At 39.7% G+C, this 23,782-nt stretch overlaps 1 protein-coding gene across 1 annotated transcript in view; it reads right to left on the reverse strand.

The window, feature by feature from the left end:
* The window catches only part of LOC111953408 (A-type potassium channel modulatory protein DPP6-like), a 212,706-nt gene that overhangs the window by 56,613 nt on the left and 132,311 nt on the right, over window positions 1-23,782 (reverse strand). Inside the window, 1 exon segment of the mRNA XM_070435603.1 lies at window positions 6,818-6,916. Within this exon segment, the coding sequence (XP_070291704.1) occupies window positions 6,818-6,916 (99 nt within the window).

Here is a 23,782-nt window from a genome sequence, read left to right on the forward strand (position 1 = left end):
AAAGGCGAGTTTTCATTGAGCTTTTAATTTAAATAACAAATATGTTATTCAAAACTTTACTATCGCAAATTCTTTATGTGATCTGAGCATGATTCCATGGGCCGTATTGAATCAGGTCACGGGCCGGATACGGCCCTCGGGCCGGCTAGACCATTAAAATCATAATCTGAATGTAATGAAAGACTTGCATTCTATAAAATTAAGCTGTAAAATTAAGCTTTGACACTAGGGGGCACTACTTTGCTTGTGGTGCTGCTCTCAGGCAAATCACCATCCAGGTCAGTCATCAGCTCTGATCAAGGTTAAAAGATACTTATTTGGCCAATCATGTCTGTTTGCTTGATGGCGTTCAGCAAATCTCTTCTCCCTACATGTTTAGCATACATCAGACAGGAGGACAGGAGTGTGTGTGTGTGTGGTGTGTGTGTGTGGTGTGTGTGTGTGTGTGTGTGTGTCGACCAGTGTGTAGAAGTCAGTATAGCCGTACAAGGTTATACTGCTTCATTCAAACAGAGAGCAGCTGCTAGAAACCATGCAATAATATTGAACCAGGTTTTAATTTATCATTGCTGGATGAAAATTATGTTTATGCTTTTGCTGCATGCGTTTGATTGTGATTTTATGCTGGAGATAGACATACACAGAATATCAATGGGATACACTAATAGAAAAATGATGTAGCGGACTAAATCCAATGATGATGGGCGGTGGATTTGTTTAGAATGGTGATGGGGGTCTTTAAAGCTGAAATCCTTCATGGTGAAACAGCCACGTCCATTTGCAATATTACGACAACAAAGAAGTTAATGCAAACAACGAACTGTTTTCCCCCCTCGGACATCATTGCACGAGCGATAGAAGAGCACAATATGTGCTGCAATTTATTTTAACAGGCTGCGCAACGCTCCTCAGCTCTGCAACAGAAATAATAACAACGGTGGTGAGGCGGCCATGGCGCTATTTCTGCCTACTGCGGATTACATCTTTAAGGGCAAATAGATACAGAAGTAACCTGGTGCCAGATCTCTTGTGCTGTTGCCAACTTCTATGGTCATTTTGGCATGACAATAACCATAGGAGTTGGCAAGACCGCACAAATAGATCTGGGACCAGGCTAATGTAGGAGAGTTCCATGGAGGCAAACAATGATGCAAGGTTCCTGTTATAGATTGTGAAGAAACAAGGTTCCTGTTATAGATTTCGATGAAACAAGGTTCCTGTTATAGATTGTGATGAAACAAGGTTACGGTTATAGATTGTGATGAAACAAGGTTCCTGTTATAGATTTTGATGAAAACAAGGTTCCTGTTATAGATTGTGATGAAACAAGGCTACCGTTTATAGATTTTGATGAAACAAGGTTCCTGTTATAGATGTGATGAAACAATGTTACGGTTATAGATTGTGATGAAACAAGGTTCCTGTTTATAGATTTTGATGAAACAGGTTCCTGTTATAGATTGTGATGAAACAAGGTTCCTGTTATAGATTGTGATGAAACAAGGTTCCTGTTATAGATTGTGATGAAACAAGGTTACGGGTATAGATTGTGATGAAACAGGGTTCCTGTTATAGATTGTGATGAAACAAGGTTACTGTTATTCATGGGTTGCATGTTTTGTCAAAATATTGTTTTGAACATTAGTTTTGGACTGATGCCAGACTGAGCATTCTACTCAATGCATCGTCAATGAGCGCTAATGAAGATTTCATCAAAAGTGCATTACAGTGGCTTGGAAATACAATGACATTCAAAAGGAGGCAAATAATTAGTAGGAAAAACTTTTGTCATTTTGATGTCACCAGATTAACTTTAGATGCAGTATAACGTTAGATAGCTAGCTAAGATTGAGGGGAGGCCACAGGATTTTTGCTTGCTAACGTTAGCATTGCTGGCTATTTTTGACGAACTTTGTTAGCTAATGACAACATTGGCATCTGTCTAAAGTAATTTTGACGACATAATAATGCTGGAAAAGTTGTTTCCTAATAAATATTTGACTACTTTGGCAATTGTATTTCCAGGAAATATAGTGTAATTTAGACTAACAGTAGTTAGCATCCGTCCAGAATGACTGGGCTTATCACCACTTTAGGGCACCACTATGGCGCCGCTGATAGAGGATGGCTTGAGAACGTTCATAACAATGGCATGACGCAACCGAGTGACGGAGGTGCAACCTATTAATAGATTGTGATGAAACAAGGTTACTGTTATAGATTGTGATGAAACAAGGTTACTTTTGTAGATTACTGGGATAAACTTGTGTTTAGTAAGGCTGCTAGATCAGAGGCAGTAGGGATGACCAGGGATGTTCTCTTGATAAGTGCGTGAATGGACAATTTTCCTGTCCTGCTTAAGCATTCAAAATGTAACTTTGGGTGTCAGGGAAAATGTATGGAGTAAAAAGTAGATTATTTTCATTAGGAATGTACTGAAGTAAAAGTAAAAATATAAATAGTAGAGTATAGATACCCCAAAAAACGACTTAAGTGGTACTTTAAAGTAATTTTACTTAAGTACTTTACACCACTGGTTACTGTTAAAGATAGTGATAAAACAAGGCCGCAGGGGTATTCAAATCGCAATACCATGAGTAGCTTGTGCTGTCTGAATTCATAATGAACTCAGCTTATATTGCCATAAAATACCCCCAAAAGGATTTGGACTTATCAGCGACAAAATAAACTCATTGATTCATTATAAATTCTAGAGGTTAAATTACAAATGTCTCCCAGGAAATTGATTGATGGCTCAACAACGTCGAAAAATATATAATTCCAGGCTAAATTAGGTTTACAAAAAATGTAAATTCCAGACCTGTCCTCGAAAGCCAATAATTGCAAGTTCGCTAAATGAATATGACACGCTAACGAACATAAAATAATCAGTCGATAATGGACCTCTAGTCTCTTTCCTTCTTTGGCAGCTGCATCTACAGGGTCCCTAAGAAGACTTTCTCCGCAGGCAGGTTGCTGTCTGTCAACCATAAACAGCTACAGTAGAAAGGCATATCTTTAAGATGACTCCCATTGCATGCTTGCCACGTAGGCTACAGTATGGAGGACGTATGGAGGCTATTATTAATCAGCTTATCAAAGTGACAGAACGCAGCATTCTATTGACACAGGAAAATACTATAGTATTAATTGCTTGGTGTTTCATGCAGTGAGGAACATTTCCTGAGGAGAATGACTTTTAAAGAAGCACAGATGTTAACATCCAAACAGTGCCTACTTTTTTTTGCCGTTTGCTGCAACTCATTCACTTTCATAGATTTGTTAACCATTTTGTGTGCCCCAAGAAACAGTGGGTGTAAGACAGTCACCAATGATCAGATGCTACTGAATTGGTGAAAGCAGTATGTTTAGAGGCTTTTGATCTCAACCACCGAAATGTGTCAGATCAGTGATTATATCAAGGACGGGGAAGGGAAGAATAAAGAAAGGAAGCTTTGTACAGTACTTGAACAGGCCTGGACATACTCAGTGTACTCTCTCCCATCTGCACCCTCTTTATGGGAGACTATTGGCTGATAGGAGAAGACAGCTTCATTAGGTATTTTTTTTATTTTTTAATTTCACCTTTATTTAACCAGGTAGGCTAGTTGAGAACAAGTTCTCATTTGCAACTGCGACCTGGCCAAGATAAAGCATAGCAGTGACAACAGACAACACAGAGTTACACATGGAGTAAACAATAAACAAGTCAGTAACATGGTAAAAAAAAAAGAAAAAATAAGAGAATCTATATACAATGTGTGCAAAAGGCATGAGGTAGGCAATAAATCGAATAATTACAATTTAGCAGATTAACACTGGAGTGATAAATCATCAGATGATCATGTGCAAGAAGAGATACTGGTGTGCAAAAGAGCAGAAAAGTAAATAAATAAAAGCAGTATGGGGGGTGAGGTAGGTAAATTGGGTGGGTAGTTTACAGATGGACTATGTACAGCTGCAGCGATCGGTTAGCTGCTCGGATAGCAGATTTTTAAAGTTGTTGAGGGAGATAAAAGTCTCCAACTTCAGAGATTTTTGCAATTCGTTCCAGTCGCAGGCAGCAGAGAACTGGAAGGAAAGGCGTCCAAATGAGGTTTTGGCTTTAGGGATGATCAGTGAGATACACCTGCTGGAGCGCGTGCTGCGGGTGGGTGTAGCCATCGTGACCAGTGAACTGAGATAAGGCGGCACTTTACCTAGCATAGCCTTGTAGATGACCTGGAGCCAGTGGGTCTGACGACGAACATGTAGCGCTGTCTCTTATACACATCTAGATGTGTATAAGAGACAGGTATAGCCAGACACCTAGGTACTTATAGATGTCCACATATTCTAGGTCGGAACCGTCCAGGGTGGTGATGCTAGTCGGGCGTGCGGGTGCAGGCAGCGAACGGTTGAAAAGCATGCATTTGGTTTTACTAGCGTTTAAGAGCAGTTGGAGGCCACGGAAGGAGTGTTGTATGGCATTGAAGCTCGTTTGGAGGTTAGATAGCACAGTGTCCAAGGAAGGGGCGGAATTATAGCTGTCTCTTATACACATCTAGATGTGTATAAGAGACAGGTTGAAAAGCATGCATTTGGTTTTACTAGCGTTTAAGAGCAGTTGGAGGCCACGGAAGGAGTGTTGTATGGCATTGAAGCTCGTTTGGAGGTTAGATAGCACAGTGTCCAAGGAAGGGCCGGAAGTATATAGAATGGTGTCGTCTGCGTAGAGGTGGATCAGGGAATCGCCCGCAGCAAGAGCAACATCATTGATGTATACAGAGAAAAGAGTCGGCCCGAGAATTGAACCCTGTGGTACCCCCATAGAGACTGCCAGAGGACCGGACAACATGCCCTCCGATTTGACACACTGAACTCTGTCTGCAAAGTAGTTGGTGAACCAGGCAAGGCAGTCATTAGAAAAACCGAGGCTACTGAGTCTGCCGATAAGAATATGGTGATTGACAGAGTCGAAAGCCTTGGCCAGGTCGATGAAGACGGCTGCACAGTACTGTCTTTTATCGATGCCGGTTAGGATATCGTTTAGTACCTTGAGCGTGGCTGAGGTGCACCCGTGACCGGCTCGGAAACCGGATTGCACACCGGAGAAGGTACGGTGGGATTCGAGATGGTCAGTGATCTGTTTGTTGACTTGGCTTTCGAAGACCTTAGATAGGCAGGGCAGGATGGATATAGGTCTGTAACAGTTTGGGTCCAGGGTGTCTCCCCCTTTGAAGAGGGGATGACCGCGGCAGCTTTCCAATCCTTGGGGATCTCAGATGATACGAAGGAGAGGTTGAACAGGCTGGTAATAGGGGGTGCGACAATGGCGGCGGACAGTTTCAGAAATAGGGGGTCCAGATTGTCAAGCCCAGCTGATTTGTATGGGTCCAGGTTTTCCAGCTCTTTCAGAACATCTGCTATCTGGATTTGGGTATGAGTTATATCAAAGTTGCTTCATTAATCCTTTGGCTGTAAAGTGCCTCTAGGAGTCAGGCCCTGATCATTCTATTGAAACCAGCAGTTGGTTAATATAATGTGTCTGCTCTGTTTCAACAGTTGCAGTCAAAGTTTTATTTTCTTTCAATGGCAACATGTGCAACATTGCTATGTTGTTGTCTTAGGTCTCTCTTTGTGTAGAGTTGTCTCTCTTGTTGTGATATGTGTTTTGTCCTATATTTATATTGTATGTATTTTAATCCCAGCCCCCATCCCCGCAGGAGGCCCTTTTGCCTTTTGGTAGGCCGTCATTGTAAATAAGAATTTGTTCTTAACTGACTTGCCTAGTTAAATAAAGGTTAAATAAAATAGAAAATTACTAAAATAAAATAAAAACTAGAAAACACACTTCACTTTCATGTGATCGACTGGAGACTTAACGCACTCTTTCACTGTTTTACACAAGAGGATAGAGCAAGTCCTGTCAACCCTTCTAATCCTTGACATTTTTCGACTATACTGACTCCTACACACTGACTGACACGCACACACGCAGGCACACGTAGCTAGTTCTAATTGCTGTCATCTAAGGCTTGGCTGAGAAAGTGGTCTCAGAAAAACACTGGTTCCATTTAACCCTTTTAGGCAGTCGGTAGAGGACTGAGCACATACATTGGGAATCTCTAACTCTGCTTTTGAATCATTTGAGTTGGTCAGATCACCCATAGTATCACCCCTCTGTATATAACAGAGCACCAGTCAGGGCTCCTTACTAACGTTGATTCAACACAGTAACATATATTATTACAGCATGGTTGTTAACATTTAGAGATGAGCTGGTGTATTCGATTCACTGATCTGAGAGTGGTAAAACCACCCCTATCAAGATAGTGAGATGAGCCATTTCACATGACATTGATTCAACACACACTTATTACACTGTGTTAGCTAACATCTAAAGATGAGCTGATTCACTGGATGGGCAATGAGATCATTAGTGCAGAAGGTGTTGTTAGTCGAACAAAGGGCTCAATCGATGTTATTCACACCGTTGCAATAATGATTCCAAATCGATGCTAGCAGTGTAGTAAGTGGAAGTGTTCTATTCAATTCAATGGAACTCAGTGTTGAAACTTTCCTGATGTTTAGTTAAACCTATACATCGACCAACTAAAAACAGAGTTCCTACTATATAGTCACAATTGCCTTAGTTATTTGACTGCCAACCCCAACAGATTCTTCGAAATGTGTCTTAAACTCAGGTTAATTAGCATAACTTTACCTTTTGTTGGGAAATGTATAACCCTGTTTGAATGTCCACAGTGAATACATGACGTATCACCCATATGGATGTCTCATGACTACCCCTCTACGACATCAATAGAGTACTCACTGTTGATCCACTTGGCCTCAGGGTCGTGAACCTTGAAGTTCTTCCTGAAGATGTCCCCCACGGTCAGTTTCCCCTTGAGGGCCAAGCTGTCATCCTCGCCTGCAAAGGAACAAGTGAAAACACATTTTAAATACATTTTTATCTATTTACAATTTTGAACACTATCAATTCCAACTAAATAATAGCAGAGGGTCATTTCACCATGAACGCATATTTACTTGAATTAATTACAGAAATACAACACACAACTGAAGAAGCCATTTGGGGGAAAGTCAGCATATTGTTATTTGTGTCAGTGTCTCGATGGTAGTACAGGCCAGACACAACAGTTGTATCCTAACATGCTGCTTTACGGTCAGGCCTCAAGCCAAGCAAGCTCATTATCTGCCTGAGACGACTGTGTGGAGACCATAAAGTTATACACACCAGAAGGGGTTACATCCTATCTTTCCTCTAGTGGTAATAATTATCTTTCCTCTAGTTTTTATAACTCTTTTTCCTCAAGTGTTTATAACTATTTATTTTAGTGTTTATTACTCTTACCTCTAGTGTTCATAACTATCTTTCCTCTAGTGTTTATAAATCTTTTTTCTCAAGTGTTTATAACTATCTTTCCTCTAGTGTTTATAACTCTTTTTTTCTCAAGTGTTTATAACTCTTTCATTTAGGGTTTATAACGCTTTCCTCTAGTGTTTATAACTCTTTCCTCTAGTGTTTATAACTCTTTCCGTGAGTGTTTATAACTATCTTTCCTCTAGTGTTGTCATGACGTTGGGTTGGGGGTAGGTTTATGACAGTCATAAATACCTCTTTCCCCCTTTTTCTCTCTCCCTACTATAACTGATGTGACATAAGAAAACCCCTTGGTTAACATAGAGATTCTGGGGACATCAGAAGGTGGGGGGAAATGAACTATATTCTGGTAATCCGACCAACTGAACATATGCGGTGGTACTTAAGGTATATTATGTCAGTTCGGTTGCCCTCTGACACATTCTCATCAATGATAGAATGACATAAACTCTACTGTGGAAAGTCTAAACYTCAGAGGTATCGGATTCACATGGAATTGTTGTTTAATTCAAATGTTTGAATATGAAATTATTTGTGAAGAGATMAAATTTAATTTTAGCTTCCAAATGAGYYATTTGTGTTTTCATAAGTTTGGGCTTCTGCTCAACTAGGGGCCCGCCCCTGTGAAGAGACATGGGTAATAGACTTTTCAGACACACCCCTCTCCCTCCACTATAAAAGCCATTGACAAAAATATAACTTTCTGTTCCGGGMACGCTAGGATGACGATCCMGTGTCAGAATGGTTCAGATAATAACTACAGAACCAAGCCAACAGCAGCATGGACTTTGATTGTGAATGGTATGAACTTTGAACTCGTATTCACTACAGAAGTGATATCTCCTAGCCGTTGAGTTAGCAACAGCTGCTACAAACGCAGGTTAGGATGGACAGTCCGAGTATCCCGTCTACTACACACAACGTTACTCCAACGTATCCAGTAAGGCACCAGAGACATTCTTCAAAGGACAGAGGACTCGGGTTGGCGACACGGTCCATCTACCACCAACCTACTGAAGCGCAGCTCAGAGTAAATATTTATTGCATTTTCCTTCTTCAAATGGGCGGTAATTTAGAATGCATAAGATACTGTATTTACGATAGCACAGCTTCGCCTCTGTTCCAGTCTCCCGCTCTTTCACTAAAATCCCGCCCCTTTTCTTTGTGTAACAAGCTGTCATATCTATTCCGCCCGCCAGGGACGTTTTTCTGTATGACGTAATTTGTGAGCAAGTTATGATTTCATTGTGTATGTGTGATTCTGTGTGATTAGTTAGGTATTTAGTAAATAAATAATTAAACCCGATTTTGTATTGCTGATTCAACTTGTTAGCCAGGATTCTTGCAGATAACAAGGATTTACCACTTTCAGATGAGACTGAATAAAATGACGATTAAGGTGACTGCTATGGATGTAAACTATTACTAAATCTTTATGAGTTTATTCGAAAGATAACAGCTCTATAAATATTATTTCGTGGTGTCCCTCTCTAGTTAATTAATATTTACATGATTAGTTCAATCAGGTAATATTAATTACGGAGAAATTATTTTATAGAATAGCATGTCATAGCAATTAATCTGGCATAGTCAAAGACACAACAGTGTTAACAACTTTTTCCTCTAGTGTTGTTAACTATCTTTTCTCTAGTGTTGTTAACTATCTTTCCTCTAGTGTTTATAACTATATTTCCTCTAGTGTTTATAACTCTTCACTTTAGTGTTTATAACAACCTTTCCTCTAGTGTTTATAACTATATTTCCTCTAGTGTTTATAACTATATTTCCTCTAGTGTTTATAACAACCTTTCCTCTAGTGTTTATGACTATATTTCCTCTAGTGTTTATAACTATATTTCCTCTAGTGTTTATAACTATATTTCCTCTAGTGTTTATAACTCTTTTCCTCAAGTGTTTATAACTCATTCCTTTAGCATTTATAACTCCTTCCTCTAGTGTTCATTACTACCTTTCCTCTAGTGTTTATAACTATCTTTCCTCAAGTGTTTATAACTCCTTCCTTTAGCGTTCATAACTCCTTCCTCTAGTGTTCATAACTACCTTTTCTCTAGTGTTGATAACGCTTTCCTCTAGTGTTTGTAACTATGTTTCCTCAGTAGTTGATAATTTTCCTCTAGTGTTTATAACGCACATTCTTCTAGTGTTTTTAACTATCTTTCCTCTAGTGTTTATAACCATCTTTCTTCTAGTTTTTTTAAACTATCTTTCCTCAAGTGTTATAACTATTTCCTCAAATGTTTATAACTATATTTCCTTGAGAGTTTTTTAACTATTTCCCTAGTGTTAATAACTATCTTTACTCTAGTGTTTATAACTATCTTTACTCTAGTGTTTATAACTATCTTTCCTCAAGTGTTTATAACTCCTTCCTTTAGCGTTCATAACTCCTTCCTCTAGTGTTCATAACTACCTTTTCTCTAGTGTTGATAACGCTTTCCTCTGTGTTTGTAACTAGTTTCCTCCAGTGTTGATAAATTTTCCTCTAGTGTTTATAACGCACCATTCTTCCAGTGTTTTTTAACTATCTTTCCTCTTGTGTGTCTGTTATATAACATCTTTTCTTTTCTTAGTTTTTTTTAAACTATCTTTCCTCAAGTGTTTATAACTATTTCCTCAAATGTTTATAACTATATTTCCTTGAGAGTTTTTTAAAACTATTTCCTCTAGTGTTAATAACAATCTTTACTCTAGTGTTAATAACTATCTTTACTCTAGTGTTAATAACTATCTTTACTCTAGTGTTAATAACTATCTTTACTCTAGTGTTTATAACTATCTTTACTCTAGTGTTTATAACTATCTTTACTCTAGTGTTAATAACTATCTTTACTCTAGTGTTTATAACCATCTTTCCTCTTGTGTTTATAACCATCTTTCCTCTAATGTTTATAACGGTTTCCATTAGTGTTTAACGTTTTCCTCTAGTGTTTATAACCATCTTTCCTCTAGTGTTTATAACTATCTTTGCTCTCATGTTTATAACCATCTTTCCTCTAGTGTTTATAACTATCTTACCTCTAGTGTTTATAACCATCTTTCCTCTAGTGTTTATAACTACCTTTCCTCTAGTGTTTATAACGTTTTCCTTTAATGTTTATAACACTAGTGTTTATAACTTCTTACGGCTGAGATCGGGTGAGATCCCGTTAACGGAATCGACTTGACAACAGCCAGTGAAAGTGCAGGGCGCCAAATTCAAACAACAGAAATCTCATAAATAAAATTCCTCAAACATACAAGTATTATACACCATTTTAAAGATAGACTTGTTGTTAATCCCACCACAGTGTCCAATTTCAAAAAGGCTTTACGACGAAAGCACACCATCTGATTATGTTAGGTCAGTACCTAGTCACAGAAAAACACAGCCATTTTTCCAGCCAAAGAGAGGAGTCACAAAAAGCAGAAATAGAGATAAGATTAATCACTAACCTTTGATGATCTTCATCAGATGACACTCATAGGACTTCATGTTACACAATACATGTATGTTTTGTTCGATAAAGTTCATATTTATATCCAAAAATCTTAGTTTACATTGGCGCGTTATGTTCAGTAATGTTTTGCCTCCAAAACATCCGGTGATTTTGCAGAGAGCCACATCAATTTACAGAAATACTCATCATAAATGTTGATGAAAATACTAGTGTTATGCATGGAACTTTAAATAAACTTCTCCTTAATGCAACCGCTGTGTCAGATTTCATCTTTTTTTTACGGAAAAAGCACACCATGCAATAATCTGAGTACGGCGCTCAGACACAAAAACAAGCCATACAGGTACCCGCCATGTTGTGGAGTCAACAGAAGTCAGAAATAGCATTATAAATATTCACTTACCTTTGATGATCTTCATCAGAATGCACTCCCAGGAATCCCAGTTCCACAATAAAAGTTTGTTTTGTTCGATAAAGTCCATCATTTATGTCCAAATACCTCCTTTTTGTTTGCGCGTTTAGTTCAAATATCCAAATTCACGACGCGCAGGCACACTTAGTCCAGACGAAAAGTCAAAGAATTCCATTACAGTTCGTAGAAACATGTCAAACGATGTAAAGAATCAATCTTTAGGATGTTTTTAACATAAATCTTCAATAATGTTTCAACCGGAGAATTCCCTTGTCTTTAGAAAGGAGAAGGAATGCAGCTACCTCTCACGGGGGCGCGCCTGAGTGAGCTCATGGAACTCTGCCAGACACCTGGTTGAAACAGCTCTCATTCCCTCATCCTTCACAGTAGAAGCCTGAAACAAGGTTCTAAAGACTGTTGACATCTAGTGGAAGCCTTAGGAAGTGATATATATGACCCCATAGACACTGTATATTCGATAGGCAATGACTTGAAAAACTACAAACCTCAGATTTCCCACTTCCTGGTTGGATTTTTTTCTCAGGTTTTTGCCTGCCATATGAGTTCTGGTATACATCATTCAAACAATTTTAGAAACTTCAGAGTGTTTTCTATCCAAATCTACTAATTATATGCATATCTTAGCTTCTGGGCCTGAGTAGCAGGCAGTTTACTCTGGGCACCTTATTCATCCAAGCTACTCAATACTGCCCCCAGCCATAAGAAGATAACCATCTTTCCTCTAGTGTTTATAACTATCTTTGCTCTCATGTTTATAACTATCTTTCCTCTCATGTTTCTAACCATCTTTCCTCTCATGTTTCTAACCATCTTTCCTCTAGTGTTTCCACTAGTGCGTGTAACTATCTTTCCTCTAGTGTTTATAACTATCTTTCCTCTGGTGTTTATAACTATCTTTCCTCTGGTGTTTATAACCATCTTTCATCCAGTGTTTATAACCATCTTCACTCTAGTGTTTATAACCATCTTTCCTCTAGTGCTTATAACTCTTTCCTCTAGTGTTTATAACCATCTTTCCTCTAGTGGTTTATTAACCATCTTTCCTCTAGTGTTTATAACCATCTTTCCTCTAGTGTTTATAACCATCTTTCTTCTAGTGTTTATAACCATCTTTCCTCTAGTGTTTATAACTATCTTTCCTCTAGTGTTTATAACTATCTTTCCTCTAGTGTTTTTAATTATATTTCCTCTAGTGTTTGAAACCATCTTTCCGCTAGTGTTGATAACTATCTTTCCTCTAGTGGTTTTAAGGCCAGGCACCACAGGCAAAAATTGTGATTTTGCTTCCATCGGTCTATTTTCAGATTTTGGGATATTTTGCAACCATAACTTCCCTACTTTCATAAAATGTACAAATAAAAAGGCAATAATGTATAGAAATACTGTAACGACCCTGGATTTATAAGCATAATACTTTACAATACTGTATTTGTATAATTTTATCTCAACTCCGTCAACTACACCTACCATAAATGTCGTTCTTGATAGCATGTTTTATGTAGAACTTCAACCACTATTTTTTTTAAACTCTCCATGTTGAATCATATATCATTCAAAAGCTTGTTTTCCGGAGCATATCGTTAGCTAGTCCATACATGGCTATATCCTTTGTAGAAGTAGTGCTTCGTGCTGAAAGATTAGTAATTTCGTGACATCCGATTGGTTACTGGCATTTAAAGGCCCTTTCCGGCAACCCGATTGGTTAAAATGCCTCATGTGCTGCGCAGCACTTCCCTGTTTGAAAATATCTCCCGCGAAGAATCAACGTAAAGAGAGACAAAATGAGAAAATCTCGAAGAATATACCTACAGTATGTGCATAAAAATAGACGACCTCAGTTAGCCAATGCGAGAAAAGCAGTGAATGACAGAAACAATTTCCCTGATCCGTCGATCGAGGCAGTGGCAGTACAGGTAGAGCAGGATAAGGAGGTAGCCCGCAGCAGCGCATTGAGACGCAAATTAGTTGAGATGAAGATGACAACTAGCAGCGATCAACCAGACAGCAGCCAGCCAACAGTGGCTTTTATTCCATGTCTCAAATAAACCAACTTGTACATGATTTGAAGTGTCTAAACACTGGACTGAATATCACCATAGACTTCATCAACCAGTGATTCTGTAATTCTGTCATGATAGAATGTGCAGACTGTGAAGGTGATCGTGATGCATTTAGGAGTAGTGTTTACATTTCATCCATGCTGCAGGAGTGCTCCAGGGGAGATGTGGCATTTGATTTAAATGTGAGGATGGTTCTTCTAGCCCACAAACTTGGTTATGCAGCTCTAAAGAAAATAAGCAAAGTCCTAGGGATTCCTTCCTTGCATCTCAGCTCATATCAGAGACATGAGAGGAGAATGACAGGTAAATACAAAGGGAGAGTGGCCCATTATTGCCAGGTGACTTGCTGTGTATGTATTCAAAGTTAATAAAACAGAGTGATAGGAAAACATAACTATATGAGACTCACATAGGCCTACAGTCTCATTGGGCTGTAGCCAAATGTGATTAGTGAGAAATTAGCTTTACATAAAGTAAATACATGCTCGTTTGCTAATATTTAGTCCTGCAGTTATGTCTGTAATGTCGAAAGACATAAGTACTCCCCCCCCCCCCACTTTAGTTGCAGAGATTCAGAGAGGGCTGCAGTCAATGGAGAGCCCTGCAAAGATAATTAGAAGAGCATACGCAGATATAGACCCAGACATAGCAGAGTTACTGAAGGAGGATGAGGATACAGATATAGACCCAGACACAGCAGAGATGCTGAAGGAGGATGGAGGGATACAGATATAGACCCAGACATAGCAGAGATTGCTGAAGGAGATGAGGATACAGATATAGACCCAGACATAGCAGAGATGCTGAAGAGGGATGAGGATACAGATATAGACCCAGACATAGCAGAGATGCTGAAGGAGGATGAGGATACAGATATAGACCCAGACATAGCAGAGATGCTGAAGGAGATGAGGATACAGATATAGACCCAGACATAGCAGAGATGCTGAAGGAGGATGTAGGATACAGATATAGACCCAGACATAGCAGAAGATGCTGAAGGAGGATGAGACACAGATATAGACCCAGACATAGCAGAGATGCTGAAGGAGGATGAGGATACAGATATAGACCCAGACATAGCAGAGATGCTGAAGGAGGATGAGGATGCCATCGTAGACATTCATGTATCCTTCGATGGCACTTGGCTCAAGAGAGGATTCACTTCCAACTACGGGATAGGTGTGTGCATTGGTGCTGGTACCAGTGTGCCATAGAAAATGGTAAAGATCTACCCTGTCACAAAAACCTTGGAGGCCATACATTTTTTAATATTGAGGTTGCACAGAAAATGGTACCTGTATATCATAGGATGTCAAATGATAACGTCCTCAAAAGAATGTAGCACGGAGGAACCCAGAATGCAAATGAATGTCTGAACTCTGTAATATGGTCGTGATGCCCCAAAACGGTCTTCGTGGTCAAAAGCCGCATTGATGGAGCAGCCAGTATGGCAGCCACATTCAATGAGGGAGCCACTGCTATAACAAATGTTATGAACAAATTGTTGATTGATAGCACTTTAGTGACACTGGAGCAATCAGAGATTGTGAGAGTTGTGAGAGCTGATGCTGCTTCAATGGAGTGTGCCAAGCGTAGGCGCAGGTCCCATGACACAGTCAAGAAAGTAAAGCGTCACCAGCAACAGCTCAAAGAGGGCCTTACATTTGGGGCAGGCATAGCTGATTACTGTTCTGCACATTTCAACAGCCATACAAAATTCTTGTATGTGACAAATTGAGCAAAGTGATATGAGAATTTGCCCAAAACTGCATATTTGGCCAACAGACCAGTATTCAAAGCATTTGCTCTATTGCTTGAAACAAATGTATTAAACGTGCTAATGTATTTGTAAAAGGTAGATTTGATGTTTATTTTTCAGTTTATAAGTGATATATGAACAAGAGTTTAATTCCTGTGACATAAATGGTCATATTTATGGAACGTACATTTTAATTGCATTAGCCTATCTTCATCGGCCATTTTCTCAAAATGACATGTGTTGATAACCATCTTTCCTCTAGTCTTTATAACTATCTTACCTCTAGTGTTTATAACCATCTTTCCCTCTAGTTGTTTATTTTCATAACCATCTCTTCCTCTAGTCTTTATAACTATTCTCACTCTAGTGTTTATAACCATCTTCCTCTAGTGTTTATAACTATCTTTCCTCTAGTGTTTTAACCATCTTCCTCAGTGTTTATAACTATCTTTCCCTCAGTGTTGTTAACTATATTTCCTCTAGTGTTATGACTCTTTCATTTAGTGTTCTTAACTATCTTCCTCTAGTTTTTAACCATTCTTCCTCTAGTGTTGTTAACTATCTTTCCTCTAGTGTTTATAACCATCTTTCCTCCAGTTTGATAACCATCTTTCCTCAGTAGTTTATAACCATCTTTCCTCCAGTGTTTATAACCATCTTTCCTCGTTGTTTATAACAATCTTTCCTCTAGTGTTGTTAACTATCTTTCCTCCAGTGTTTATAACCATCTTTCCTCTATGTGTATATACAATCTTTCCTCTAGTGTTGTTAACTATCTTCCTCTAGTGTTGTTAACCATCTTTCCTCTAGTGTTTATAACTATATTTCTCTCAGTGTTTATAACTATCTTTCCTTATTGCTTACTATCTTTCCTCTAGTGTTGTTAACCATCTTTCCTCTAGTGTTTATAACAATCTTCCTCTAGTGTTTTAACATCTTCCTCTAGTGTTGTTAACCATTCTTTCCTCCAGTGTTTATAACCATCTTTCCTCTAGTGTTTATAACAATCTTTTCTCTAGTGTTGTTAACTATCTTTCCTCTAGTGTTTGTTAACCATCTTTCCTCCAGTGTTGTTAACCATCTTCCCTCTAGTGTTTATACAAAATCTTTCCTCTAGTGTTGTTAACTATCTTTCCTCTAGTGTTGTTAACCATCTCTCCTCAGTGTTTATAACCATCTTTCCTCTATGTTATAACAATCTCTGTTTTAAACATCTTCCTCTAGTGTTTATAACCATCTTCCTCTAGTGTTTATAACCATCTTTCCACTAGTGCTTATATCTACATTTCGATTGGTGCTTTTAACTATCTTTCCTCTAGGTGTTATAACTCTTTGCTCTAGTGTTCATAACTATCTTTCCTCTAGTGTTTATAATGCTATCTTTCCTCTAGTGTTTATAATGCTATCTTTCCTCTAGTGTTTATAATGCTATCTTTCTCTAGTGTTTATAATGCTATCTTTCCTCTAGTGTTTATAACGCTATCTTTCCTCTAGTATTTATAATGCTCTTTCACTAGTGCTTATAACTATCTTTCCTCTAGTGTTTATAACGCCATCTTTCCTCTAGTGTGTTTATAATGCATCTTTCCTCTAGTGCTATAACTATCTCCCGCTAGTGTTTATAACCATCTTTCCTCTAGTGTTTATAACCATCTTTCCTCTAGTGTTTATAACCATCTTTCTTCTAGTGTTTATAACCATCTTTCCTCTAGTCTTTATAAACTATCTTTCCTCTACTGTTTATTACTATCTTTCATCTAGTGTTTATAACTATCTGTCCTCTCAGTCTTTATAATTATGTTTCCTCTAGTGTTTATACCATCTTTCCTCTAGTCTTTATAACTATCTTACCTCTAGTGTTTATAACCACTTCCTCTAGTTCTTATAAACTATCTTACCTCTAGTGTGTTATAACCATCTTTCCTCTAGTGTTTATAACCATCTTTCCTCTAGTGTTTATAACTATCTTTCCTCTAGTGTTTATAACCATCTTTCCTCTATGTTTATAACTATCTTTCCTCTAGTGTTATAACCACTTTCCTCTAGTGTTTATAACTATCTTTCCTCTAGTTTATAACACTATGTTTATAACCATCTTCCTCTAGTGTTTATAACCCTTTCCTCTAGTGTTTATAACCATCTTTCCTCTAGTGTTATAACCATTTTCAATCTAGTTTTATAACTACCTTTCCTCTAGTTGGTTTATAACTATCTTCCTCTAGTGTTTTTAACCATCTTTTCCTTAGTGTTGTTAACCATCTTTCCTCTAGTGTTGTTACTATCTTCCTCTAGTGTTTATAACTATCTTTCCTCTAGTGTTTATTAACCATCTTTCCTCTAGTGTTTATAACCGCTATCTTCCTCTAGTGTTTATAACACCATCTTTCCTCTAGTGTTTATAACTATCTTTCCTCTAGTGTTGTTAACTATCTTTCTTCTAGTGTTTATTACTCTTTCATTTAGGGTTCTAACCATCTTTCCTCTAGTGTTGTTAACTATCTTTCCTCTAGTGTTTATAACCATCTTTCCTCTAGTGTTTATAAATATATTTCCTCTAGTGTTTATAATGCTATCTTTCCTCTAGTGTTTATAATGCTGTCTTTCCTCTAGTGTTTATAATGCTATCTTTCCTCTAGTGTTTATAATGCTATCTTTCCTCTAGTGTTTATAATGCTATCTTTCTTCTAGTGTTTATAACTCTTTCATTTAGTGTTCTTAACTATCTTTCCTCTAGTGTTTATAACAATCTTTCCTCTAGTGTTGTTAACTATCTTTCCTCTAGTGTTTATAACTATCTTTCCTTTAGTGTTTATAACTATCTTTCCTCTAGTGTTCATAACTCTATGTTGGAGGACAAGAAGCACCAATGGGTGCTGCATTCCTCTATATGGCATCTTTATATGATGTCATTGAGCCTTCCTTTGTACAACACATGCGGTGAAGATACACGCTCAAATAAGGGGAGCTGTGAATAAGGTTTATGGGGGAAAACTCAATGGGTGTTACTAGTGACACGTCCAGATCTATTCCCTTCAGTGACAATGCTATTCAAAACACTGACGAAATACATGAGTATTTTCAACACATTGTGATCTGCAATTACATCTTCACCACTTCTCTTTACACTGTCCTGTCAGGGTGATGTACTATACTTCTCAAGAAATGAATATTAAGACTAAAGCCCTCTAGGCTCTGGTTAAGATCAGTAGATGATCTGATCAGTTCAATGGGCTGTTGTATTTACACTAGATGTCTGGGGTAGCCAAATTAATTTCCTCATAATTCAAACCATATGATCTGATCGCATGAGCTGTCCGTCTGCAGTGCGACTCTTTTTCAGATATTCATATCAGGGCTGAAAAAAGAGCTTAATGCAATAACCGATTTGTTTTATTTGGTTTCCATAGCGGAGATATTCACTCACTTGGAGAGAATAAGGAGGTGGTTTGTAGATGAGGGAATTGTAGCTAAACCTTGGAGCGAATATTTACAGTAGTGACTCTTCTACTGCAGGACATGGACATCTGATGAAGACCAATGTAATGCATATGAAAGGTCATAGGACAAATTAAATGTTTAAAGGAATCATCAAATATTGCTTTTAGAATTCACTTAATCAAACAAGCGTTTTGAGGTCAGTTTATTGCTGAGTGAAGTGACACTAAGTTTAGAAGCAACCTGAGACAAAATCATATTTTCGGTACCAAAACCCCATCACTTGATGCTCTCGCACAGGTTGCAATAATAGAAGCAATCTTTTCTGCCCTTTTATTACATAGAAGTACTACTTCAGAACAGATAACAATGTTAGGTCAGAAAACCTCAACCTTTCTTTATTGTGTCCAAAGGCAAAGTCAGAGAAAAGTGCATTTGAAGATAAAATAGTAAATCCATTTAAGCTGTTCCCCTGGGTTTTTAAAGTAACGGCGTTCGGCGCTAAACGCTAACCTTGTTTGGCCAAGACAGTTAGAATTATTTTCTAGTCTTGAATCTGTGCTAGCATGCTGAGCTCTGGAGCCCCACCGTGTGCGGAGCTGGGGGAGAGATGAGGCGAAGAGATGAAGAAGGAGATGAAACCAGCATGGGGTCTGGCTACCCGTTGGGGATGGCCTATTAAATATGCTTGGGCTTTTTTCCGTTACTGGTTCAATCATATCTTTCCTCCACCATCCACCCCCTCCCTACCTGCAATGAGATAAATATTAATATGTTCTGCATCTTAAATTCACAAGCGTGCTGGAGCTTAATAGCTATTTAAGACGTGTGCAAGAGTGATGTGAGTGTGGCGCCATGAAGGTGTGCATGGGAATGTAGGAGGGTGAGAGAGGTGGAAAAGGCACACCGAGAAGAAGGTTAGTGTTTTTTGCCATAAATCTTGTTCTGGAGGCAACTCTGCAGAGTGTTCCTAAAATCAGATTTTAAACCTAACCCTAAAATCATTTTTGTTTTCCAGATTTTTTACAATATAGGCAATTTTGACTTTGCAGATGGCCCATTTAGCGGAAATCGCTCAGTTCCACCTTCAGGACAAGACTCATCTCAATAAACGTCAACCTTCAGAGAAAAGCATGTACACAGATAAATATTCATTGTCATCGTGGTCATTCAACACATGCATACTTCACAAATGAAAAGATTATGCAATTACACACATAACACACACACACAACACACACACACACACACACACACACACACACACACACCACACACACACACACACACACACACACACACCACACACACACCACACACACACACACACACACACACACACACACACACAACAAAGAGCTGGGTCTGAGGACAATTGTTCCTACAGAGTCTCTTATGTCACATCTTTCCCTGTTCCCTTGGTGATAATGTCCGTGTTCAGAAAAATGCGTCTTTCCTCCCTTGTTTCCTGGAGGTAAACACAGATCTATAAGTGACTGTATAGATGAAAGCAAGGTTATCACCCTCTTAATGTCACTTAAAAAAAAAAAATTCTCCCCAATTTCGTGGTATCCAATTGATAGTTACGGTCTTGTCCCATCGTAGCAACTCTCGTACGGACTCAGGAGAGGCGAAGGTCGAGAGCCGTGCGTCCTCCGAAACACAACTCAGCCGAGCCGCACTGCTTCTTGACACAATGCCCGCTTAACCCAGAAGCCAGCCGCACCAGTGTGTCAGAGGAAACACCCGTACACCTGGCGACCGTGTCAGCGTGCATTGCGCCTGGCCCGCCACAGGAGTCGCTAGAGCGTGATGGGACAAGAACATCCCTGCCGGCCAAACCCTCCCCTAACCTGGACGACGCTGGGCCAATTGTGTGCCGCCCCATGGGTCTCCCGGTAGCGGCCGGCTGCGACAGAGCCTGGACTCGAACAAGGATCTCTAGTGGCACAGCTAGCACTACGATGCAGAGCCTTAGACCACTGTGCTACTCAGGAGGCCCCTACTGACACAAATCTAATCAATTAAAATCAGTGATTACTTCAAGAAAGGTAGAGAGGAAGGATGCATTGCTGAATTATTTGAACAAGGCCAGTCCCTTCACCAAGACAGCTCACGGGAGGTTCCGAGACAATCTACACGAGTCCTCTCAAAGGATCACCACGCAAGCAGTCACAACCAATGTGTTGCGGCCGCCTGTCGCGCCCAATTTGAACACAAGACTCTGTGCCACACATGTTCCCTCTCCGGGGATTTCAGAAGCAAATTGCCTTATTAACACACACCAACGCGCAGTCACACCAACACAAAAGTGGTCCCTGTAACCCAATCATACTGCATCTGTGTTGGAATGTACATGGATTGGATGTTTGTAAAAATTTTACATAAATTGGATGTTGTGTATGTCAATGTGTGTGCATTTGTGAGCGTGTGTGTGTGTCTGTGTGTGCATCTACTTAAGACTGGAGGTCTGTTGAGATTTGAGTTCCTAATTGTGTTACAAGAGTTAAGGAAACATTTTTTACAAGCCGTATCAGCTTTCCTTTATCAGGAACTATAACCTGCAGCCATATTAATATAAAAAAATGATATGACAAAGTTATATTATTATATATTATGAGCGTCAATCTCTTACAGATAATAGACCAAAAATTTACAGGAAATAAAAACAAACAGAAGGCAACTGAAACCACATAAAACCCATGTCTTTTCCTCCTCCAAACATCCAGAAATAACACTTTCTTGGAATTCTAGCCAGCCTGCCACTTGAGTTCTGTATGATTGCAGGGGTCAGTGTACAGTGACAGAAGTACCTATTCTAGGCCAGTAACTGCCTTTCCCAGGAAGAGCTGGAGACAAGGGGTATACAAGAGCAGCAGCTCCAATGACTGGATGGGTCTATTTTCTCCTCTGACGACCTCAATGAGCTGTCAGCATGTCAGTTAATCAGTCAGAATGTCAGCCAGTCAGTCAGCATGTCAGCCAGTCAGTCAGCATATCAGCCAGTCAGTCAGTCAGCATGTCACTCCTCAGTCACAGAAATACTCCAACCCCCGAAAGACAGTGGAGAAACCTTGACCCACTTGTATTGACGTAGAGAGCATGTGCCATCCCTGTGGTACCGATAGATCTGTGACTTGTCATTGTGAGTGAAGAGGGAAGTTAAGGTTGTGAAAACAAAGTGCTTGTCAGGAGCCAGTGTTTTTACCCTGATGTTTGGCGGGGGAAACATGTATCAACAAACTTCTGTTCGTGAGTGGGAGAAGACCTGCCATCTCAATGCATAACCACATTCATCCTCCTTTACTGTAACTCTGGGGTACAGATGGATCAGTTGTCTTGTTTAAATGACTATTTTCTGCAATGAGCAGTACAGAATAGTTTCAGAATAGCAAGGGGCGTGTTACCAGGTGGAAGCAGTGATTTTGCTGCAGGATCTATTTGCACAACTGAACTACAGGTTGTGCAGTATGTTCAGGGAATTGGACTCCCATCTCAGAAACATAATCCTTAAAAAATACACCACACTCAGTCAAAGCAATGTATTGGTCTTCAAGGAATCACTTTAAATAATTGGAGAAAGCCAGATGAAGAACAGAAGTGCAGAATCACTCAGCCCCATCATCCGCTATTTGTTTTGGGTTGTTGTGCATAGCTAATTAATCCACAAAGTTTCCTAAAGCCTCTTTTTATTAACCAAGGGATTTTTTATAATACCATTTGATCAAATAGCCCTCCAAACGCCCAGGAATGGGCAGTCTGTGAGAGCCCAGTGGGATTCCGTTTGTGAAAAGACTTGGACCATAAACGCGAGTTCTGCTTGGGCACACTGTAGGAGTTGTGAGGGAGGCGGGGGAGGATTTAGGGAGGGATGCAAGCTGGAGATGCCACCTGTCCAGTCTCCACAGCCCCTTCGGACTCCCACTGTCCCTCTCTGTTCCAGAAGGCAGGCCAGTACTGGCAACCCAAATGGACAGAGGGTGTGAGGGAGTCTGAGACTAGAAAAGGCAAAGGCAGAGGGGAACAGTTTGTGCCAGAATATGGTTTAGCACTGCCAACTCCAGACACATTGCCCCAGACGGCGTTCGATCCCCGGATACTCCATGAAGCCTGTCACTTTCACCTCTACATTTCCCCTCACAGCAGTTTCAAAAATACAGCTCTTAAAATATGAGAGGAAGAGGAGGAGAACAGTTCACAACTACAGTAGGTGCTGACAAGGTGTGAGACCCTTTGGCATCTGGTACAGTACAGTACTCTAGTGCTGCAGCTTAAGTTGGTCTATTGTACTCCATCTACCACTGGGTAGTTCACTACAGATTCAGTTACCTGTAAACTATTATGGATTGAGAATTGTGCTAATGAAAGGTTGAATGTCTTCTGTGCTTTATGCCTTTCACGGTAAGCCATATAACTCATGCTCATAACTAATTTCTCTTCGATACAGTTGGTTTGGTGGGCCCATTAATCGGATGAAAAACTATAGTGTCACGTTCCTGACCTGTTTTCTCTTGTTTTGTATTACTTTATTGGTCAGGGCGTGAGTGTTGGGTGGGCAGTCTATGTTTTGTATTTCTATGTTGGGTTTTGTGTTCGGCCTGGTATGATTCTCAATTAGACAGAGAAGAGGAATTAAGAGAGTTGGAGGCCACGGAAGGAGAGTTTGTATGGCATTGAAGCTCGTCTGGAGGGTTGTTTAACACAGTGTCCAAAGAAGGGCCAGAAGTATACAGAATGGTGTCGTCTGCATAGAGGTGGATCAGAGACTCACCAGCAGCAAGAGCGACATCATTGATGTATACAGAGAAGAGAGTCGGCCCAAGAATTTAACCCTGTGGCACCCCCATAGAGACTGCCAGAGGCCCGGACAACAGACCCTCCGATTTGACACAACTGAACTCTATCTGAGAAGCAGTTGTGAACCAGGCGAGGCAATCATTTGAGAAACCAAGGCTATCGAGTCTGCCGATGAGGATGTGGTGATTGACAGGAGTCGAAAGCCTTGGCCAGGTCAATGAATACAGCTCCACAGTATTGTTTTCTTATCGATGGCGGTTAAGAATATCGTTTAGGACCTGAGCGTGGCTGAGGTGGCACCATGACCAGCTCTGAAACCAGATTGCATAGCGGAGAAGGTGCGGTGGGATTCGAATGGTCGGTAATCTGTTTGTTGACTTGGCTTTCGAAGACCTTAGAAAGGCAGGGTAGTGATAGATATAGGTCTGTAGCAGTTTGCGTCAAGAA

This window comes from Salvelinus sp. IW2-2015, linkage group LG27, assembly GCF_002910315.2.
Source record: "Salvelinus sp. IW2-2015 linkage group LG27, ASM291031v2, whole genome shotgun sequence".
Lineage (NCBI taxonomy): Eukaryota > Metazoa > Chordata > Actinopteri > Salmoniformes > Salmonidae > Salvelinus > Salvelinus sp. IW2-2015.